Source organism: Tiliqua scincoides, chromosome 1 (assembly GCF_035046505.1).
Source record: "Tiliqua scincoides isolate rTilSci1 chromosome 1, rTilSci1.hap2, whole genome shotgun sequence".
Classification (NCBI taxonomy): Eukaryota; Metazoa; Chordata; class Lepidosauria; order Squamata; family Scincidae; genus Tiliqua; species Tiliqua scincoides.
The window spans coordinates 31,471,163-31,488,777 of NC_089821.1; the positions used below are offsets into that span (position 1 = coordinate 31,471,163).

Below are 17,615 nucleotides of genomic sequence, written 5' to 3' on the forward strand. Positions count from 1 at the left end.
GAGAGATTTACGAGAAGAAATCCCGCTGAAAAGACCACAGCAGCTTATGCGGGACTTCAAGCAAACCAACCAACCATGCAACAGAGAACAGTCTTTTTTTCTGCAGGGGCTCTCTTACAGCAAACCCACGCTTCTTCCATAAAACTACATCTCCCATGATTCAAAGCAGCCTGGTCACCCATGTGACTGAATTCTTGCATATGGTCATATGACAGGCAGAAGATGGCAACTATGAGTGAGGAAGAGTTTGCAGCTCTCCAGATCTTACTGAAAGTGAGTATGTTTCAATACTGGGATCACATTGCTTTTGTTGTCAGATTTCTCAGCTATCCTGGTTTGTGCCTAGGAATGAAAGGAGATGCAGGGAACTACATCTCAGGGTTTTGGATTATATAGAACACACTTTTATGTTGCAAAATGTTGCACAGTTTTGAATACACTGTATGCTCTCCTTAACTGCTGTCTTATGATTAAGATGCAGGAAGCCAGAGCTGAAAGAAGCAGTGACTTCTCCAAGCCTCAGCAATGAGTGAATTGAGGTATACTTTCAGATCAGTCTGATTAACCATGGGACAAGAGTATTAAGGTCCTGTGCTTTTATATGCTGTTCTTAATTATGTTTCTTTTTTTTAAGCTCTAGGACAGCTATGCTGCATTTTGGGGAAGTGCCAGGCTCAGCTGTTGCCACTATATAGAAAGAATCTTGAAATGATGTTGAATCATTTCACTTTAACTTTTAAATAAAGTTAAATTCCTCCAACTGGTATTATGTTTATGATCTTTTAAATCATTTAACAAAGTATCTGATGGACTTCCCTTTGTTTGTATCCAGTATCTAGAAGTCAAAGGTTTTCAACCTTCATCTGGAAGTTCTATTTAGATTTCAGTTGCCATGGTCCATAATAGCTAACTTTCATGAATTAGTCTAATCCAGAGTTTCTCAACCAGTGGTGCCACCGGTAGTACTTGGGATGGTGACTGGTGGTATGCACAGGACCCCCAAACCCCCACCGCCTGGCAGCAACACTAGCAGTGCAACACAACAAGGCTTGGCTTGGTGGGTAGAGCTTCAGCATATGCCTTATACTCTTGAGAAAGCCCTCCCGTCTGCACTGAACCTCATACAGGCATTTGTTGCATTGCATCTGGCCTTCCAATCCAGAAGGCAATCGCCAACTACTTTCTGTGGTACTTCTAATAGGTGAATCATGTGAAGTTGTACCACAGAGGACAAATGTTGAGAAATGCTGGTCTAATCCTTTTGAAAGTTCATTTAAACTAATGGCCATCATCTTAACATGTTTTTTCAAAAGGCAGCTTTGTGTTTTTTCTTTTCCAGGCCTCATCAAAGGATGTTGTCCGACAGTTGTGCCAGGATTGCTTTTCTAGTTCCCTAAGTGGCTCAGACAAATTGATTGAGACCACCTGTTCCAGTCTCTCAGTGGCACCAAATGAAGCAAACCAGGTAACAATTTGGAAGCATGTCAGATTTCTTCAAGGTGGCTTATTGACAGATCCTGGATAGAGAGGGTTGGTATCAGGAGTAGAGAACAGCCAGCAAGAAGTAAGACAAGAGCATCCAGTTGATATGGGCAGATAACAAGATTGGAGGATGGGAACCAAATGAGGAGCTTGGCAAGCAAGGATAAGTTACATAGATTATATTGCCAGTGGTGTTAGGCAAGAGATAAAAGAGGATGTCATAAAAGGTGGGGACTGGGAGAGAGTGGAGCGGTTTAAACTTATGCCTGAAAGGTCTTGATCTCTCTCTGTCTCTGGCTTGCATTACAGCTGATCTGTTCTTTAGGAAATCTTACAAGGTACATAGTGTATCAGGGCTTAACATCTCCAGAAGAAATTCTTCCCCTATTTCCAGAAGGATTCCACCAGAACCTTAAAAATCTCCTGACCAAGATAATCTTGGAAAACATGTAAGTGTCATGTTTGTGGTGTTGAACAAAGAACAGTGCATTTTATTGATGTCTTGTAGCAGCAGCAATAAGGGTCCTGATTGGTCTGATCAATGCCCATCTAGTATAGCATCCCACAGTGGCCAACCTGGAGATCCAAGCACAAAATAAAATACGATATCCATCCACTGTCATTACCCCCCTGCAACTGGTATTCCAAGCCATGCTGGTTCACTAGTAGCCATTAAATACTTTAGCCATTGTAAATACTGAAGCTTTCACAGCTGACATTCATAGCACTAAAATTAATTTTATTCAAGCTGATGGGCTGTGGTCTAACAGTTTGTTTCCTAATGTTTCACCTACAACTGTGGTAGGCATTTTCAAAGGATAAAATACAAGTTACTCCTCAAGCTATCCAGTACAACTGGAAGTCCCTGGAGTCAGAAAACCTATATATACTGAAGAAGGTCTTCTTTCTTTGGTATATATTGGTTCTCTGACCCAGTTGTACGGGCTAGCTTGAAGAATAAGTCTGTTGGGCTGCTTGTCTGATGACTACACTGGCTGCCAGTTTGCTTCTGCGCCTGATTCAAGGTGCTAGTTTTTACGTTTAAAGCCCTACACAATTTGGGGCCAGGGTATCTGAGGAACTATCTGCTTCCATACAACTTGGCTCATCTTCTCGAGTCATCAGAGAAGGCCCTTTTGTAAAATGTGCCCTTTTGTAAAATGTAAAACCTAGGGAAGTTTACCCTAGGGAAGGCCCTTTTGTAAAATGTGCCATTACCTAGGGAAGTGCAAGGGGCAGTGGCAAAAAGGGGCATTCTCAATAGTGGCACCAATTTTATGGAACTCCCTTTTGATTTAAGAACTGCTTCTTCCTTGGAGACTTTCTGGCAAGGCTTGAAAACTTTTTTTAATTCAGACAAACCTTCTGAGTTCTTGGCCTTTTTAATGTTGCACATACACATCATGGCTTGTAACCCATAATGGATTTTTCCTGCAGAAACTTGTCCAATCCCCTTTTAAAGGCACCCAGGCCAGATGCTGTCACCACATCCTGCAGCAAGGAGTTCCACAGACCAACCATACGCTGAGTAAAGAAATATTTTCTTTTGTCTGTCCTAACTCTCCCAACACTTAATTTTAGTGGATGTCCCTCTGGTTCTGATGTTATGTGAGAGTGTAAAGAGCATCTCTCTATCCACTTTACCCTTCCCATGCATAATTTTGTATGTCTCAATCATGTCCTCCCTCAGGCATCTCTTTTCTAGGCTGAAGAGACCCAAACGCCATAGCCTTTCCTCATAAGGAAGGTGCCCCAGCCCAGTAATCATTTTAGTCACTCTCTTTTGCACCTTTTCCATTTCCACTATGTCCTTTTTGAGATGTGGTGACCAGAACTGGACGCAATACTCCAGGTGTGGCCTTACCATTGATTTGTACAACAGCATTATAATATTAGCTGTTTTGCTCTCAATACCTTTTCTAATGATCCCAAGCATAGAATTGACCTTCTTCACTGCTGCCGCACATTGGGTCGACATTTTCATCGAGCTGTGCACCACCACCCCAAGATCTCTCTCCTGATCTGTCACAGACAGCTCAGAACCCATTAGCCTATATCTAAAGTTTTGATTTTTTGCCCCAATGTGCATGACTTTACACTTGCTTACATTGAAACACATCTGCCATTTTGCTGCCCATTCTGGAGAGATCCTTCTGGAGCTCCTTACAATCACTTCTCGTCTTCACCACTTGGAAAAGTTTGGTGTCATCTGCAAACTTAGCCACCTCACTGTTCACCCCTGTCTCCAGGTCATTTATGAAGAGGTTGAAAAGCACCGGTCCCAGGACAGATCCTTTGGGCACACCGCTTTTCACCTCTCTCCATTGTGAAAATTGCCCATTGACACCCACTGTTTCCTGGTCTTCAACCAGGTCTCAATCTAGGAGGGGACATCTTCTCTTTTAACCCCTATCTGCATTCATCCCTTGATCAGGAGGGGCCGTTTGGGCAGTGGTATCTGCCCAAGGTCTTCTGCCTTGAAGACAGATGCAAAGAACTCATTCAATTTCTCTGCCATCTCTAAGTCTCCTTTTATCTCCCCTTTCCCTCCTTCACCATCAAGTGGGCCAACTGCTTCGCTGGCGGGTTTCCTGCTTCTAACATATTGAAGAAGCTTTTATTATTCCCCTTAATGTTGCTGGCCATGTGTTCCTGTGTAGTCTCGCTTGGCCTCACATATCACCTTCTTACATTTCTTTTGCCACAGTTTATGTTCCTTTTTATTCTCCTCATTAGGGCAAGACTTCCATTTACGGAAGGAAGCTTCCTTGCCCTTTACAGCCTCTCTAACTTGGCTGGTTAGCCATGCGGGCACTCTCCTGGACTTGGTCGAGCCCTTCTTCCTTTGCGGTATACACTTCCGCTGGGCCTCTATTACTGTTGTTTTAAGCAGCCTCTATGCACTCTGGAGAGATTGGAAGTTTTACCTTCCCTTTCAACCTCCTTCTAACCAGCCTCCTCATTTGAGGGAAGTTCACCCATCAGAAGTCAAGTGTGGCACAATAGATTGTGCCGTAAGTTAGTTTCAGTATGTAATGGGTTTCATGACAAACCTTAAAAATACACTTTGTTGAAACTAAAGTGGCATGGATCTCTTGGGTACTGGACTCATCCAGATGCGGTATAGACAAAATAGTTTGTGGTGTAAAACTCACTTGCCCAAGTCTGCTGCTGCTACTTTGTGTTCTAAAGACAAATGATAATATTCTGCATTTTTTCTTCTCAGCTCTGCCTGGAGAAATGAAGCACAGGCCCGTCAGAGTAAGTAATTTTGTGGTTTTGTGTATATCATTGGCTAGAGGCAGATAGTTTGGAGGGACTCAAATTTCTAGAACTGTTGCCGCTGCATATATTTATTATTATTACATGTGTTCAGTATTACCTGTTCACAAGTTTCATGAACAGTGACATGGTTCCTACCATGGGCTGCTTCACACAGACTGAATCTGCTCCACTGATACAGTTACTTATGTTCTGTTAAATGTGATGTATACATATGCATCAATTTAATTATTGGGATCTGCAGTGGATTCTTGCCACATGAACATGCTTTAAAATAAATACCTGCGTGTGCAACTTTCTATGTGGGAAGCAATATTCATGTGCAAGAAACTTGTCTCCTGGAAAGCTGGCCTAGGTAAGAGCTGGGCTGCTGGTGGGAATCACCTGTCTTTTATGACTGACCAAAGTAAAATCATCATAGCATGGATGTGTTTGTTCCTGATTCCACAGGGTAAGAGTGATGTGTGCAGTGTTGGTACAGGGTTTTGTGAGTGTGCTGTCCCAATTTTTTATTTGGCAATAAAGCATCAAACTAGGAGGCCAAAAAGTTCTAGCATAGATGTCAAAAGATTGATAGGTTGTCAAAAGATTGATAGGATAGTTGAAAAGCGGTATATAAATTTGTATTGGCAACCTTCAGTCTCGAAAGACTATGGTATCGCACTCTGAAAGGTGGTTCTGGCACAGCGTCTAGTGTGGCTGAAAAGGCCAATCCGGGAGTGACAATCCCTTCCACACCGGGAGCAAGTGCAGTCTGTCCCTGGTCTGTCTCCCTGGCTATGGGCCTTCCTTCTTTGCCTCTTAGCCTCAGACTGTTGGCAAAGTGTCTCTTCAAACTGGGAAAGGCCATGCTGCACAGCCTGCCTCCAAGCGGGCCGCTCAGAGGCCAGGGTTTCCCACTTGTTGAGGTCCATCCCTAAGGCCTTCAGATCCCTCTTGCAGATGTCCTTGTATCGCAGCTGTGGTCTACCTGTAGGGCGCTTTCCTTGCACGAGTTCTCCATAGAGGAGATCCTTTGGGATCCGGCCAGCATCCATTCTCACGACATGACCAAGCCAACGCAGGCGTCTCTGTTTCAGCAGTGAATACATGCTAGGGATTCCAGCACGTTCCAGGACTGTGTTGTTTGGAACTTTGTCCTGCCAGGTGATGCCGAGGATGCGTCAGAGGCAGCGCATGTGGAAAGCGCTCAGTTTCCTCTCCTGTTGTGAGCGAAGAGTCCATGACTCGCTGCAGTACAGAAGTGTACTCAGGACGCAAGCTCTGTAGACCTGGATCTTGGTATGTTCCGTCAGCTTCTTGTTGGACCAGACTCTCTTTGTGAGTCTGGAAAACGTGGTAGCTGCTTTACCGATACGCTTGTTTAGCTCGATATCGAGAGAATGAGTGTCGGAGATCGTTGAGCCAAGGTACACAAAGTCATGGACAACTTCCAGTTCATGCTCAGAGATTGTAATGCAGGGAGGTGAGTCCACATCCTGAACCATGACCTGTGTTTTCTTCAGGCTGATTGTCAGTCCAAAATCTTGGCAGGCCTTGCTAAAACGATCCATGAGCTGCTGGAGATCTTTGGCAGAGTGGGTAGTGACAGCTGCATCGTCGGCAAAGAGGAAGTCACGCAGACATTTCAGCTGGACTTTGGATTTTGCTCTCAGTCTGGAGAGGTTGAAGAGCTTTCCGTCTGATCTGGTCCGGAGATAGATGCCTTCTGTTGCAGTTCCAAAGGCCTGCTTCAGCAGGACAGCGAAGAAAATCCCAAACAAGGTTGGTGCAAGAACACAGCCCTGCTTCACTCCGCTTCGGATGTCAAAAGGGTCTGATGTGGAGCCATCGAAGACAACAGTGCCCTTCATGTCCTTGTGGAAAGATCTGATGATGCTGAGGAGCCTGGGTGGACATCCAATCTTGGGGAGAATCTTGAAGAGGCCGTCTCTGCTGACCAGGTCGAAAGCCTTTGTGAGATCTATGAAGGCTATAAAGAGTGGCTGTCGTTGTTCCCTGCATTTCTCCTGCAGTTGTCTAAGGGAGAATACCATATCAGTGGTGGACCTGTTGGCTCGGAATCCACACTGCGATTCTGGATAGACGCTCTCTGCAAGTACCTGGAGCCTCTTTAGTACAACTCGGGCAAACAGCTTTCCTACAACGCTAAGGAGAGAGATGCCGCGGTAGTTGTTGCAGTCACCCCTGTCACCTTTGTTCTTGTACAGCGTGATGATGTTTGCATCCCTCATGTCTTGAGGTACTCCACCTTCTCTCCAGCAGAGACAGAGGATTTCATGCAGCTCAGTGACGATGATCTCTTTGCAGCATTTTAGGACTTCAGCAGGGATGCTGTCTTTTCCAGGTGCCTTGCCAAAGGCAAGGGAGTCCAGGGCCACGTGAAGTTCTTCTAGGGTTGGTTCACTGTCAAGCTCTTCCAGCACAGGCAGGCACTCAATGTTGTTCAGTGCTTCTTCGGTGACTACATTTTCTCTGGAATATAGCTCAGAGTAGTGCTGCACCCAGCGTTCCATCTGCTGCGCCCGATCCTGGATGACCTCGCCTGTGGCAGACTTCAGAGGGGCAATTTTCTTCTGTGTTGGACCTAGGGCCTGCTTGATACCATCATACATCCCCTTGATGTTGCCCGTGTCAGCTGCTATCTGTATCTCGGAACAGAGCTGGAGCCAGTAGTCGTTAGCACATCTCCTGGCAGTCTGTTGGACTTTGCTGCGGGCAGTTCGGAGGACCTGCAGGTTGCGCTCACTGGGACAGGCCTTGTATGCTGCTTGAGCTCTCCTCTTTTCCTCAATGACTGGTGTCAACTCCTCAGAGTGGGCTTCAAACCAGTCTGCCGCCTTGTTGGTCTTCTTGCCGAATATGGACAAGGCGGTGTTGTAAACGGTATTCTTGAAATGTTCCCATCTGTTGGATGCGTTTGCGTCGGCCGGGCCTGGAAGAGATTCCTCAAGCGCTTGTGCAAATTCCTCCACTTTTCTCTGATCCCGGGTCTTGCTGGTATCAATGCGAGGTCTTCCTTCCTTTTTCGTGTGATACAGTCGCTTTGTTTGCAGTTTCACTCTGCTGCACACCAGGGAGTGGTCAGTGTCGCAGGCAGCACCATGATAACTGCGTGTGATCTTGATGCTGGGAAGGCTGGAGCATCTGGTGAGGATCAGGTCGAGCTGGTGCCAGTGCTTTGATCTTGGATGTCTCCAAGAGACTCTATGTTGGGGCTTTGTGTTGAAGAATGTGTTGCTGACACAGAGACCGTGATGACAGCAAAACTCTAGCAGGCGTTGGCCATTTTCGTTCATCCTCCCAGTGTATATAAATACTGTTTATAAATACTGTTATATATAAATACTGGTATATAAATATTTATATACCAGTATATATATATATATATATATATATATATATATATATATATATATATATATATATATATATATATATATATATATATATATATACTGGTATATAAATACTGTTAATAATAATAATAATAATAATAATAGGTTATAGCAGGGGTGTCCAAAGTTTTCAGCAGGAGGGCCACATCATTTCTCTGACACTGTGTCGGGGGCCGGAGAACAAAAGAATTAATTTACATTTAAAATTTGAATAAATTTACATAAGTTTACATAAATTAATATACTAGAGGTGGAACTTACACAGATGAATGAAGGTCTTGCAATAGCTCAAGGCCTATAAAAGCAAGGCTGGCCTTTTCTTTGCTGCCGCTACTGCATCACAGATGTGAAACAGCAAGCAGTGGAGGGAGCCCTCATCCCACAGCTAACACAAGAGGTCAAACAGTCGCCCTCACTCTGAGAGCAGTTGCATTGGGCCAGTGCGGGCTCCAGCAAATTTCTGGAGGGCCAGAGGCTCATTGGGGACTGGGGTGTCCCTGAGGGCCGCATTGGGAGTCCTTGAGGGCCGCAAGTGGCCCCAGGGCCAGGGTTTGGGCACCCCTGGGTTATAGGAAAGTGAGTGTGTTTCTTTTCCTGCCTCTGAGCAAGGGAAAATGTGTTTTGCCATAGTTGTTTCATGATCAGTTGTGTGGATTTTGTAATTTGTGAAGAGCTGGTGTAGTATTGTGACTTAAGAGAATGAATTGCGAACCAGGAGGCATTCAGTTCAAATACTGTTACCACCATGACCTCCCTAGGTTTCCTCAGACAATTATTTGTGCTATAAAATGGACATGATAGAATTTGCCTACCTTACAGGGTATTTGAAGGGCTTTAAGCACTGAAGTGCTGTGTAAAGGCTATTACTGTTATAGAAAAAGGGGTGTATGCACTTCTTAAATGCATGGTTGATGGTATCAAAGCTTGCTGAGAGAACCAGAAAAATTAGCAAGGTTGATTTATTTTCCCCATCATGGCAACTAAAGTAGTTGAGGTGCCAAACACATACCTGAAACCCTGAAATGAATTTCTGGGCTCTAGAGGAAGTGTGGCACATCTGTGAGGGACATCTTGGGAGATGCTGTTAAAAGAACAGAGCTAGAAAGTAGGTTGGTGAGTTGTGTTTGAAGCAGAAATTAAATCGTTAGTCAAGCCCACTAAGCCATTCATTAGTAAAAGATTATTATTATTAAGAATATTTATATACTGCTTTTCAACAAGGGTAGTTCACAAAGCGGTTTATGCAGTAAAATGAATCAAATGGTTCCCTGTTCCCAAAGGGCTCACCATCTAAAAAGATGTGGAATGCATGCCATGGGAATGCAAGGAAGCTCCTAAACAAGCCTGCACTTGATTCACTGGCCATTGTAGCAGTTCTACTGGAGATTATTCAGTACAAACTCTCATTATCCACAGTGGTTGTGGAATGTATTAATTTTCTCAGCAGCTTCCCTATGTTGCTTTTGGCTCTTTCAGTGTGCACATATGGTGTCTGTGATATATTGGATGGGATTTCTGGTATCTTATTTTGGAAGGGAAAAATACACTGGCAGAAGCTGCCCTTTATGATTGACTTCTGCTCAAACACCACATTGGATGAACTCCTCTCTCCCGTCCACCCTCAAGCTAGCATCAACTGTTGATGAACTGCTGAGAATGGGAGATGAGGAAAAACAAATCACTGGGGCAGTCCCATCCAATCTTGACTTGTGCTGGTGCCTGTGTCAGCTCCCGAATGACACAAATGTGCCGTAAAGCATGTTTGTGCCTACTCAGGAGCAGGTCATGCTGGCACAAGGATGTGCGCCAGCCTGCTGCCGCCAGATCCCATTTCCTCTCCTTTACTGTTATATTGTATATATAATATTTGTCTTTAAGATTTCACCATTGTATCATGTTGTTCACTAATATATACCTTTATTGGTTAATAATAATAATAAAAAAATCAGCAACAACATAATTGTGAATCCATCTGAAATCTAACTTATCATACACTTCCAGGTGGTCTATGGGATACAACTGTGGTTTTCTACTATAGGTGCAACCTATTTGTCCACGGATTTTTTATCTGATTTGTCTCAAGGAGAATGGGGTGGGGGAAACTGAAAGTCACATACACTTTTGTCTCCTTTGCCCTGTGCTGGCATCTCCCTCCATTTCAAGGCAGCCCAAAACACTGCAAAAAGGCTCTGCCTCACCCGCGCAGGGAAATAGCCCTGGAGACCTGGAAGAGGTTCCCCTTGCAAAGGAACAGTAACACTTCTGGAGCCCCTGAGCCAGCAAAGAGGCTGAAGAGGGGAAGGGGGGCGAAAACCTCTGTAGCCAGAACACTTGCAGCAAGGAGGAGCACTCTCTCTCACTCACACACACACAATTTAGCACAACACGTTTTTAATCGAGGAGGGTCATGGAATAGAACTCATGCGCATAAATAGGCTCCACCTGTATTCACTTTAGATAGATATGTCATCTGTTTTTCAGACAAAAAATTGGAGAATTCCAAATCTGGAATAGAAACTTTGAGTTGTTTTCCCCTTTAGAGTTCTGTTGATGTTCCCTGGAATTGATTTTTGCAGATAGCAGGAAAAATAGGAATTTTTTCCATTTCGGAGTAAAGTTCAAATCATGCAGTATTATTAGAAAGTTTTGTTTTAGAATAAGGGATGTTGAAAGTGTGTTTTTGTTCATCCATGGTTTTGAGACTTGGGTCAAGAACGTTTGCAAATGACTTGACAGATAAGTTCACAAAGTCCTGCTCTTTGACAAGGCAATTCTTAGCATGCTTACTGAGGAACAAGTCAGTTGAGCTCAATGGCATTTACTCCCTAGTAAGTAGGTTGAGAATTAGAGCCTAATATATGGGATTTCTGGCTTCCTACATCTTTGAACAATCGACGCTTCTTGCCACTTGACTGCATTGGCTCTGGTTAGCTAGAAATAAGCTTGGGCTGATTTTCAGAAGTCATCCATCATGTGGAAGCATCCCTGGGGCTCCAAGAAATGGACAAGGCACCCAGAGGTTGATATCCTTTGCACGTGTACTACTTCAGCATCCCTTTATTAGCAGGCACAGGAAACACAGTCATTTTCTTTCCATTGGTTGGCTTTCAGAACCTGATTTATTTTGGCTGGCAAGTGGGGCATGCCCAGAGCCATTCTCAAATTGGAAACTATGTGGAGAGGAGGAAATGCCAAGAAGTGGTGGGTGTGTGCATGAGGATGATTGAATAGGTTTCAGTCCAGTTTTTGTAGGTTCTCATGGAACCAGTTTCATCAGGGCTGAGTTCTTTGACTCTGTTCAGTCCAAACTGGCACTGAATGTGGAATTTAGCGTCTTGATGATAGCATCTTTCAAAAAGCCTGGCAAGGTGAGTTTGTAGCCCTTGTGGATTTAAAAGGAAAAGTTTGAGAGTGTTGACTGTAAGGGCATCTTACAGTCTTGTGGTGGAATTTTTTTGAGGTCTCCTTAGGTCTTGAACTGAAGCTCTTATAAATTCTGTGTGGTCTTTAGTCATCCCAGCATTTCACATCCAAACAAATTTTATTCGGTGAGAAATCAGTAAACCAGCCTGAAAAAGTCAGTAGTGAATGAGAAATGAACATGTGGCTATCGAGTAATGACTTAAACCTGTGATGGTGTTTCCCATAATCTAGTCCTTATTGCTCTTTATTGGGGATTGTTCATGCTTCTGGTGCTCTGGAAGCCCTCTTCCCCCCCCTTTTTTTTTAAAGCTATAAGCATATTGTGCAGTGATCTGGAGAATATGCCAGGGATGCCCTTGCTTGTTGGGGCTGAGAAACAAGGGAGACAAACCTTTGAAAGGGTGTGTGAAGGGCGGGATCTGTTGCAGGAAATCCTGTAGCCAACATGTTGGGGTAATATGCCCTCTTGAGGAAGAGAAAAACTTCTCAATGCTGGGAAAGTTCAGGAGGGCAAAGAATGGAATACGCCTGAAGAAGACATATTGCCAAAATGCATTGCCCACGTGACTTCCTTCAATCAATCCCATGTTTCACACACCCTTCTGAAGCCTGTTTCTTGTCCTCATTCTTTGCTCTCTTTTCCTTGCTTGTTCACACTCTTCAGGGACAAGACATGGAAGGTTCACTTACTGTTGTTGGCATTGCAACAGACCAAATTAAAAGTAAAGCTGGGCCTGAACGTTGGTTCTCTCATGTCAGATAGGACTATCTGGCCTGAACTTGGTTGCAAGTAGTAACTCTTCCACATGGGCAGAATTAAGAGCCTGTATCTGAGACAGTCAAGTTCACAAACAGTGATCAAGGGCTTTACGAATATTGCAATTTCTTAGCTGCCAGCATCAAATGCTTAGAAGCCAGCTCTACACAAATGTTTCAGATGCTGTGCCATAATGCGAAAGATATGAACAAATCTGTTAGCACTGTTTGGGTCTGATTAGGTCTCTGCAGTTTTTTTCTGCACCAACGAAGCCAAATTGTGCATTTGGGATGAACGCATCATGCAAATTCAGCATATATGCATTTTTGTCCTTAGTGAAACTTCTTCTGTTTCTGTGTGTTCAGAAAACTTCTTGGCAAGGGTTGAAATTGGCAAAGGGCTTTGGAAACGGGAAAGGACACAGAGATTGTTTCTGATGTGGAGATTCATTGAATCCACTTGGGTTTTTCTTTCCAATTTTCTATAGCCTTTAGAGCTGGACACGTTCTGGTTGCTTACTGAATACAGACAGGCCCCCATATCTGTGGATCCAGTATCCACGGTTTCAGTTATCATGAGAATACATGGGGACCCTCCCAAGTGCCCATTACAAATACCTTTGTTTACTGTAGTAGTGCTTGCAGCATGGGTGCTTCTTGCTTAACATTCTTCCTTAATTGAAGAACCACACGTTCAGGCAACCAGCCTGCAGGCTAGAGGGCAACAAACAAGAAGCAAGCCAGTTCCTGGTTCCTGTTAGTCTCTCTGTAGCATGCAGGCTGATTGCCTGCACATTCAGTTCTTCAGTTAAGGACGAATGTTAAGTAGTAAACACCCGTGCTGCAAGCACTCCTATGGTAAACAAAAGTACTTGTAATGGGTGCATGGAAGCACACTATTTATAAAACGTTCCCGTATCGGAGGTTTCCTTATTTGGGAGGGGGCGGAATGGAACCTCTGTGGTTACAGGGGCCCAGCTGTCCAATAAGTAGAGATGTACAGTATGTATCTCCTAACATTACACAGGGTATTTAATGACTTGAGGGGCTTCTTAGAATTAATCTCTGTTTATTTTTTGAGGATCTGAGTCAAACCATTCAGTTCATCTTGCAGTATTGTCATTCTGACTGGTAACAGCTGTCTAGAGTCTCGGGCAAAGGCTTTTTCCAACTGCTTAACTGGAGATAGAAAATGGTACATTCATAGTGCAAGCTCTACTATTGAGCGAGCACCTTTTCCCAAGACTGCCTGAGTTTGTGTAAAGGCTACAGTTCCATAACTGGCGTGTGAGCTCTTTATGTTCTTGTCTGGGCAGACATTTGTTTCAGTCTTATTCATTGTAAACTGGGCATTGTCTTGCTGATTAAATCCTTATGCAATTTGGGGTCCAATTCTACCCAGCTTTCCAGTGCTGATGAAGCCATGGCAATGGGGCAAGTGCTATATCCTGCAATGCGAGGGGGGGGGGGATAGTCACAGCCTTTTCAACATAAGAGAATGTTTGTTCCTTAACCTTGGGGCTGCATTGTGGCTGCCATGGTACTGGAAAGTTGGATAGGATTGGTCCCAAAGTCTTAAATAAAGAGCCCTGGACTCACCAGTGGGATCCAGGAGTGGTATGCAGAGACATACAATTCAAAGGTTAGAGTTTCTCGTTAATTCCACCATCGTGTCATTGAATTCCACAGTTTCCCTGCCCCGCCTGGTGGATATGGATTGGAGAGTGGATATCAAGACTTCTTCAGATACTATCAGCAGAATGGCTGTCCCCACCTGCTTGCTGCAGCTAAAGGTATCAACTGTTGGTTGTGTAGGGCTGTTTTACTACTTCTCTGCTTTAGAAAGAAATAGGCAGTTGGTTTTTTTACAGACAAAGGCTGGCTATAGATAACAGCTTTTCAGGGGGCTTCAAAGAGTTGCACGCATCAGTCACGCATGGCAGTTAACCAGGAACCTGATAAATGTCTTGGTCTGCCTAGGATTGCAAGAAATAGGGGATGTAAAGCCCCCAGGAAGCCAGGAGTTAGGAGGCTTGCAGATGGGAGAGTCACAAGTTGGTCCGTGTTGGGGCCATTATTGCATGGGCTAATTTTCTCTGGCCTCTAGTAAAACTTTCTTTGCAGGCTTCTGAAGCGCTATGCCGGCTGCAAAACTTGTTGGACCAGGCACTACGACAGGATGAAAAAATGAAGTACAATGGCTGTGTCGGATTCCCTTTGAATCTCTGGGGAAAAAATATTGTTTGTACACAGCCTTATCTCATTAGCCCCTGCTGAGAGGTGTTGGATGCGACTGTTGTTCAATGACAGGAAGATTAGAGCTACCGCAAAGCAGAACCTAGTATTTTGTTGTGCAGTTACAGCCACATTGTTGTTCCTAAGCCTTATATAGCCTAAAATGAAGACCTAATAAGTCAGTGAGCAGGTTGATTTTTGTGATTCTTTTTAAGACCCAGCTGTATTAAAACTGAAATTCATGGATGTTGAGAAGTAGCCAGAAATCGCAATCTTTGAAATTGTGGACCTTTTCCGCAAACAGATCCTCCCTGTCTCTGTCTGGAGAAAGCAACGCACTACAGAGGTGATAATGCTTTATGCCAGTGGTTCTCAAACATTTTGGGAGTTTTACTCCCAAGATAAGTCTTTGTGGGGGCAAGGGCAGTGACACGATCCTCAGGAACGTGTCGCTAAAGGAGGTGAAAGAGAGGTGCTTTTACTTACTACAGGCTGCAGGAGTTGCAGGGAGCCCCGTCCAGACCTCCGTAGGGCTCCCCAAGGCTTGGAATGTTGAAGAGTTTGCAAAGCACTTCCTGTTTGCGAATGCAGCTAGGGAATTTGTGATCCTGGGCATCGTGTCGCCATCCTTGCCCCTTTCCCTGCTCCTTAAAGGGACCAGGGTAGCCTTACACGAGCTGGTGGGTCACGATCCACCAGTTTGAAAACCACTGCTTTATGCTGCTTCAGGATGGAGAAATATGAGAATTTGGGGGAGGGCAGGAAGGCAGATTACACTAGCATTACAATTATTAACATAAGAACATAAGAACAGCCCCACTAGATCAGGCCATAGGCCCATCTAGTCCAGCTTCCTGTATCTCACAGCGGCCCACCAAATGCTCCAGGGAGCACACCAGATAACAAGAGACCTCATCCTGGTGCCCTCCCCTACATCTGGCATTCTGACTTAACCCATTTCTAAAATCAGGAGGTTGCGCATACACATCATGGCTTGTACCCCATAATGGATTTTTCCTCCAGAAACTTGTCCAATCCCCTTTTAAAGGTGTCTAGGCTAGACGCCAGCACCACATCCTGTGGCAAGGAGTTCCACAGACTGACCACACGCTGAGTAAAGAAATATTTTCTTTTGTCTGTCCTAACCCGCCCAACACTCAATTTTAGTGGATGTCCACTGGTTCTGGTATTATGTGAGAATAATATTCTCACATATTCTGATGTGGATTGCACTGTGTGTTCCTTTCAGATCCAAGAAGACCCTTCCTTGTGTGGGAATGATGTTGCAACCTCTGCCTTGACAGTAGAGCTGAATAAACAAACCCTGGACACGATGCTAGACGGCCTGGGAAGGATTCGGGACCAGCTCTCTGCTGTTGCAAATAAATAAAACCCTCTTGGAGAATTCCAGCTGCCATTCATATACGGAACAAAACTTGCCAACATGGCTGTGAGATTCTCCAGACAACCCATGTGTTTGCCCTCATGTCCACATTTTGTTTGTGTGGTGGCTGCACCTTTGTTTTGTTTTTTTCCTGCCAGAAGCAAAAACTTCAACATTTTTCTGTTCTGGTTCCTGAAGTGATGGTCTAATGTTAGTCAGAGTCCCACCTGTTCTATATTCGTAAAGAGGCTTGGAATGTGGCTTGCGCATAAAGCTTGTTAATGCAAAAGAAGAGCAGCCATGGAGCAGATTCTATCTCCCTGCTCCGAAATGAGGAACTGGAAGCATGAATGCAGCTAATAGGGTGCTTTCCAACCTCAATGGACTTTGAAAGGTGTGTGCTGAGGAGTGCAGTTTCCAAGACTCATTTCGTCTTCACCGAGGCACAGCTTTTGAAATAGGGACAGCTCTGCGGCCCTGTGTGTGTTCCATCAGGACTTGCTGAGAATTTCCACAGTCTCCATAAACAGGGTTGGAAGGAACTTAGCGGCAAGTAGCTCTCACTGTGTGAGAGGGGAAGGTGGAGGTTTGCTCATGTTGTATGGGGCTTTGCAGAAGACGGGGAAACTCTGCAAGAGACTTCACAAACGGTAATCACAAACGGGAACTGGTGCTTGTAGTAAGTCACTGTTGTACGTGCTTATGAAATATTAAGCATTTAATTTAAAAAAAAACCTGTACTTGTTCCAAATAAATTCTTTTCCCCCCCTCTAAGGAGCCACTGCAATAGGGTTGTTCTGCATTATTTGATTTTGACAGTGACTAAGTTTAAGTGTTAGCATTGTTTTGCGCTGGGGTATGCTTCCTAACATAATTGCTTCTCTTTCCATCCCTTTTAATCCATTTCTGCCCAGCCCACAGATGATCCCCATTGCTTATATGCAATGTTGGGCAGAAATGGCTTAAACATTCCTTCAAAATTTTAAATTTTTCTGGACTGGTTGGCAACCTTCAGTCTCGAAAGACTATAGTATAAGCCTACAGCACCCGGTATTCCCAGGTGGTCTCCCATCCAAGTACTAACCAGGCCTGACCCTGCTTAGCTTCCAAGATCAGACAAGATCAGGCATCTGCAGGGTAACGATTGCTGCTAAATGCTATGTTTAGCTGACCTAACCCAAGACTGCTGTATTGCTATAATAGTATTGTATAGCACAATTCTACAAGTTATTGGTGAGCAATTGCACACATTTGTTCGCATTCATTACCTCTGTAATCCTTACAACAGGCCTTTTTAATATTAGTATTGGGCTTTTGTTGCTGGAAGGATAAGGCTGAGAGAAAGTGACCTGCCTGAATTCCTGGTGGAAGTGAGACTTGAACCCCAAACTTTCTGGTTCACTGCTCAGTTACTTAGCCACTGTGTCCCATTAGCCTTTAGTCACAGGCTTGTGGGGGATCTGTTTTGTGATCAGTTGAAAAGCCTCATCTTACATTGTGTCTCTTTTCCAGCTCAGCAGCCTGAGCCCTGTCCATCATATTCCCTCATTCCATTGGACACAAAAAGCTGTAGGTAGCTGTGGGCCCAATCCTATCCAACTTTCTAGACCCGGTGCAGCTGTAATGGAGCCCCTAGGCAAAGGAACAAATGTTTC

General features: G+C 44.3%; 1 protein-coding gene and 1 pseudogene across 1 annotated transcript; one reads left to right on the top strand and one right to left on the bottom strand.

Moving 5' to 3' along the window:
* Positions 1–210: 210 nt before the first annotated feature.
* Positions 211–16,734, top strand: COMMD9 (COMM domain containing 9). Its single transcript, XM_066635283.1, has 6 exons — positions 211–273; positions 1,340–1,465; positions 1,792–1,931; positions 4,709–4,743; positions 14,031–14,134; positions 15,826–16,734. The coding sequence occupies exons 1-6, from the start codon at positions 223–225 to the stop codon at positions 15,964–15,966; spliced, it is 597 nt and encodes a 198-aa protein (XP_066491380.1). The 5' UTR covers positions 211–222; the 3' UTR covers positions 15,967–16,734.
* Positions 16,735–16,995: 261 nt separating this feature from the next.
* Positions 16,996–17,115, bottom strand: LOC136637704 (5S ribosomal RNA; annotated as a pseudogene).
* Positions 17,116–17,615: the final 500 nt, after the last annotated feature.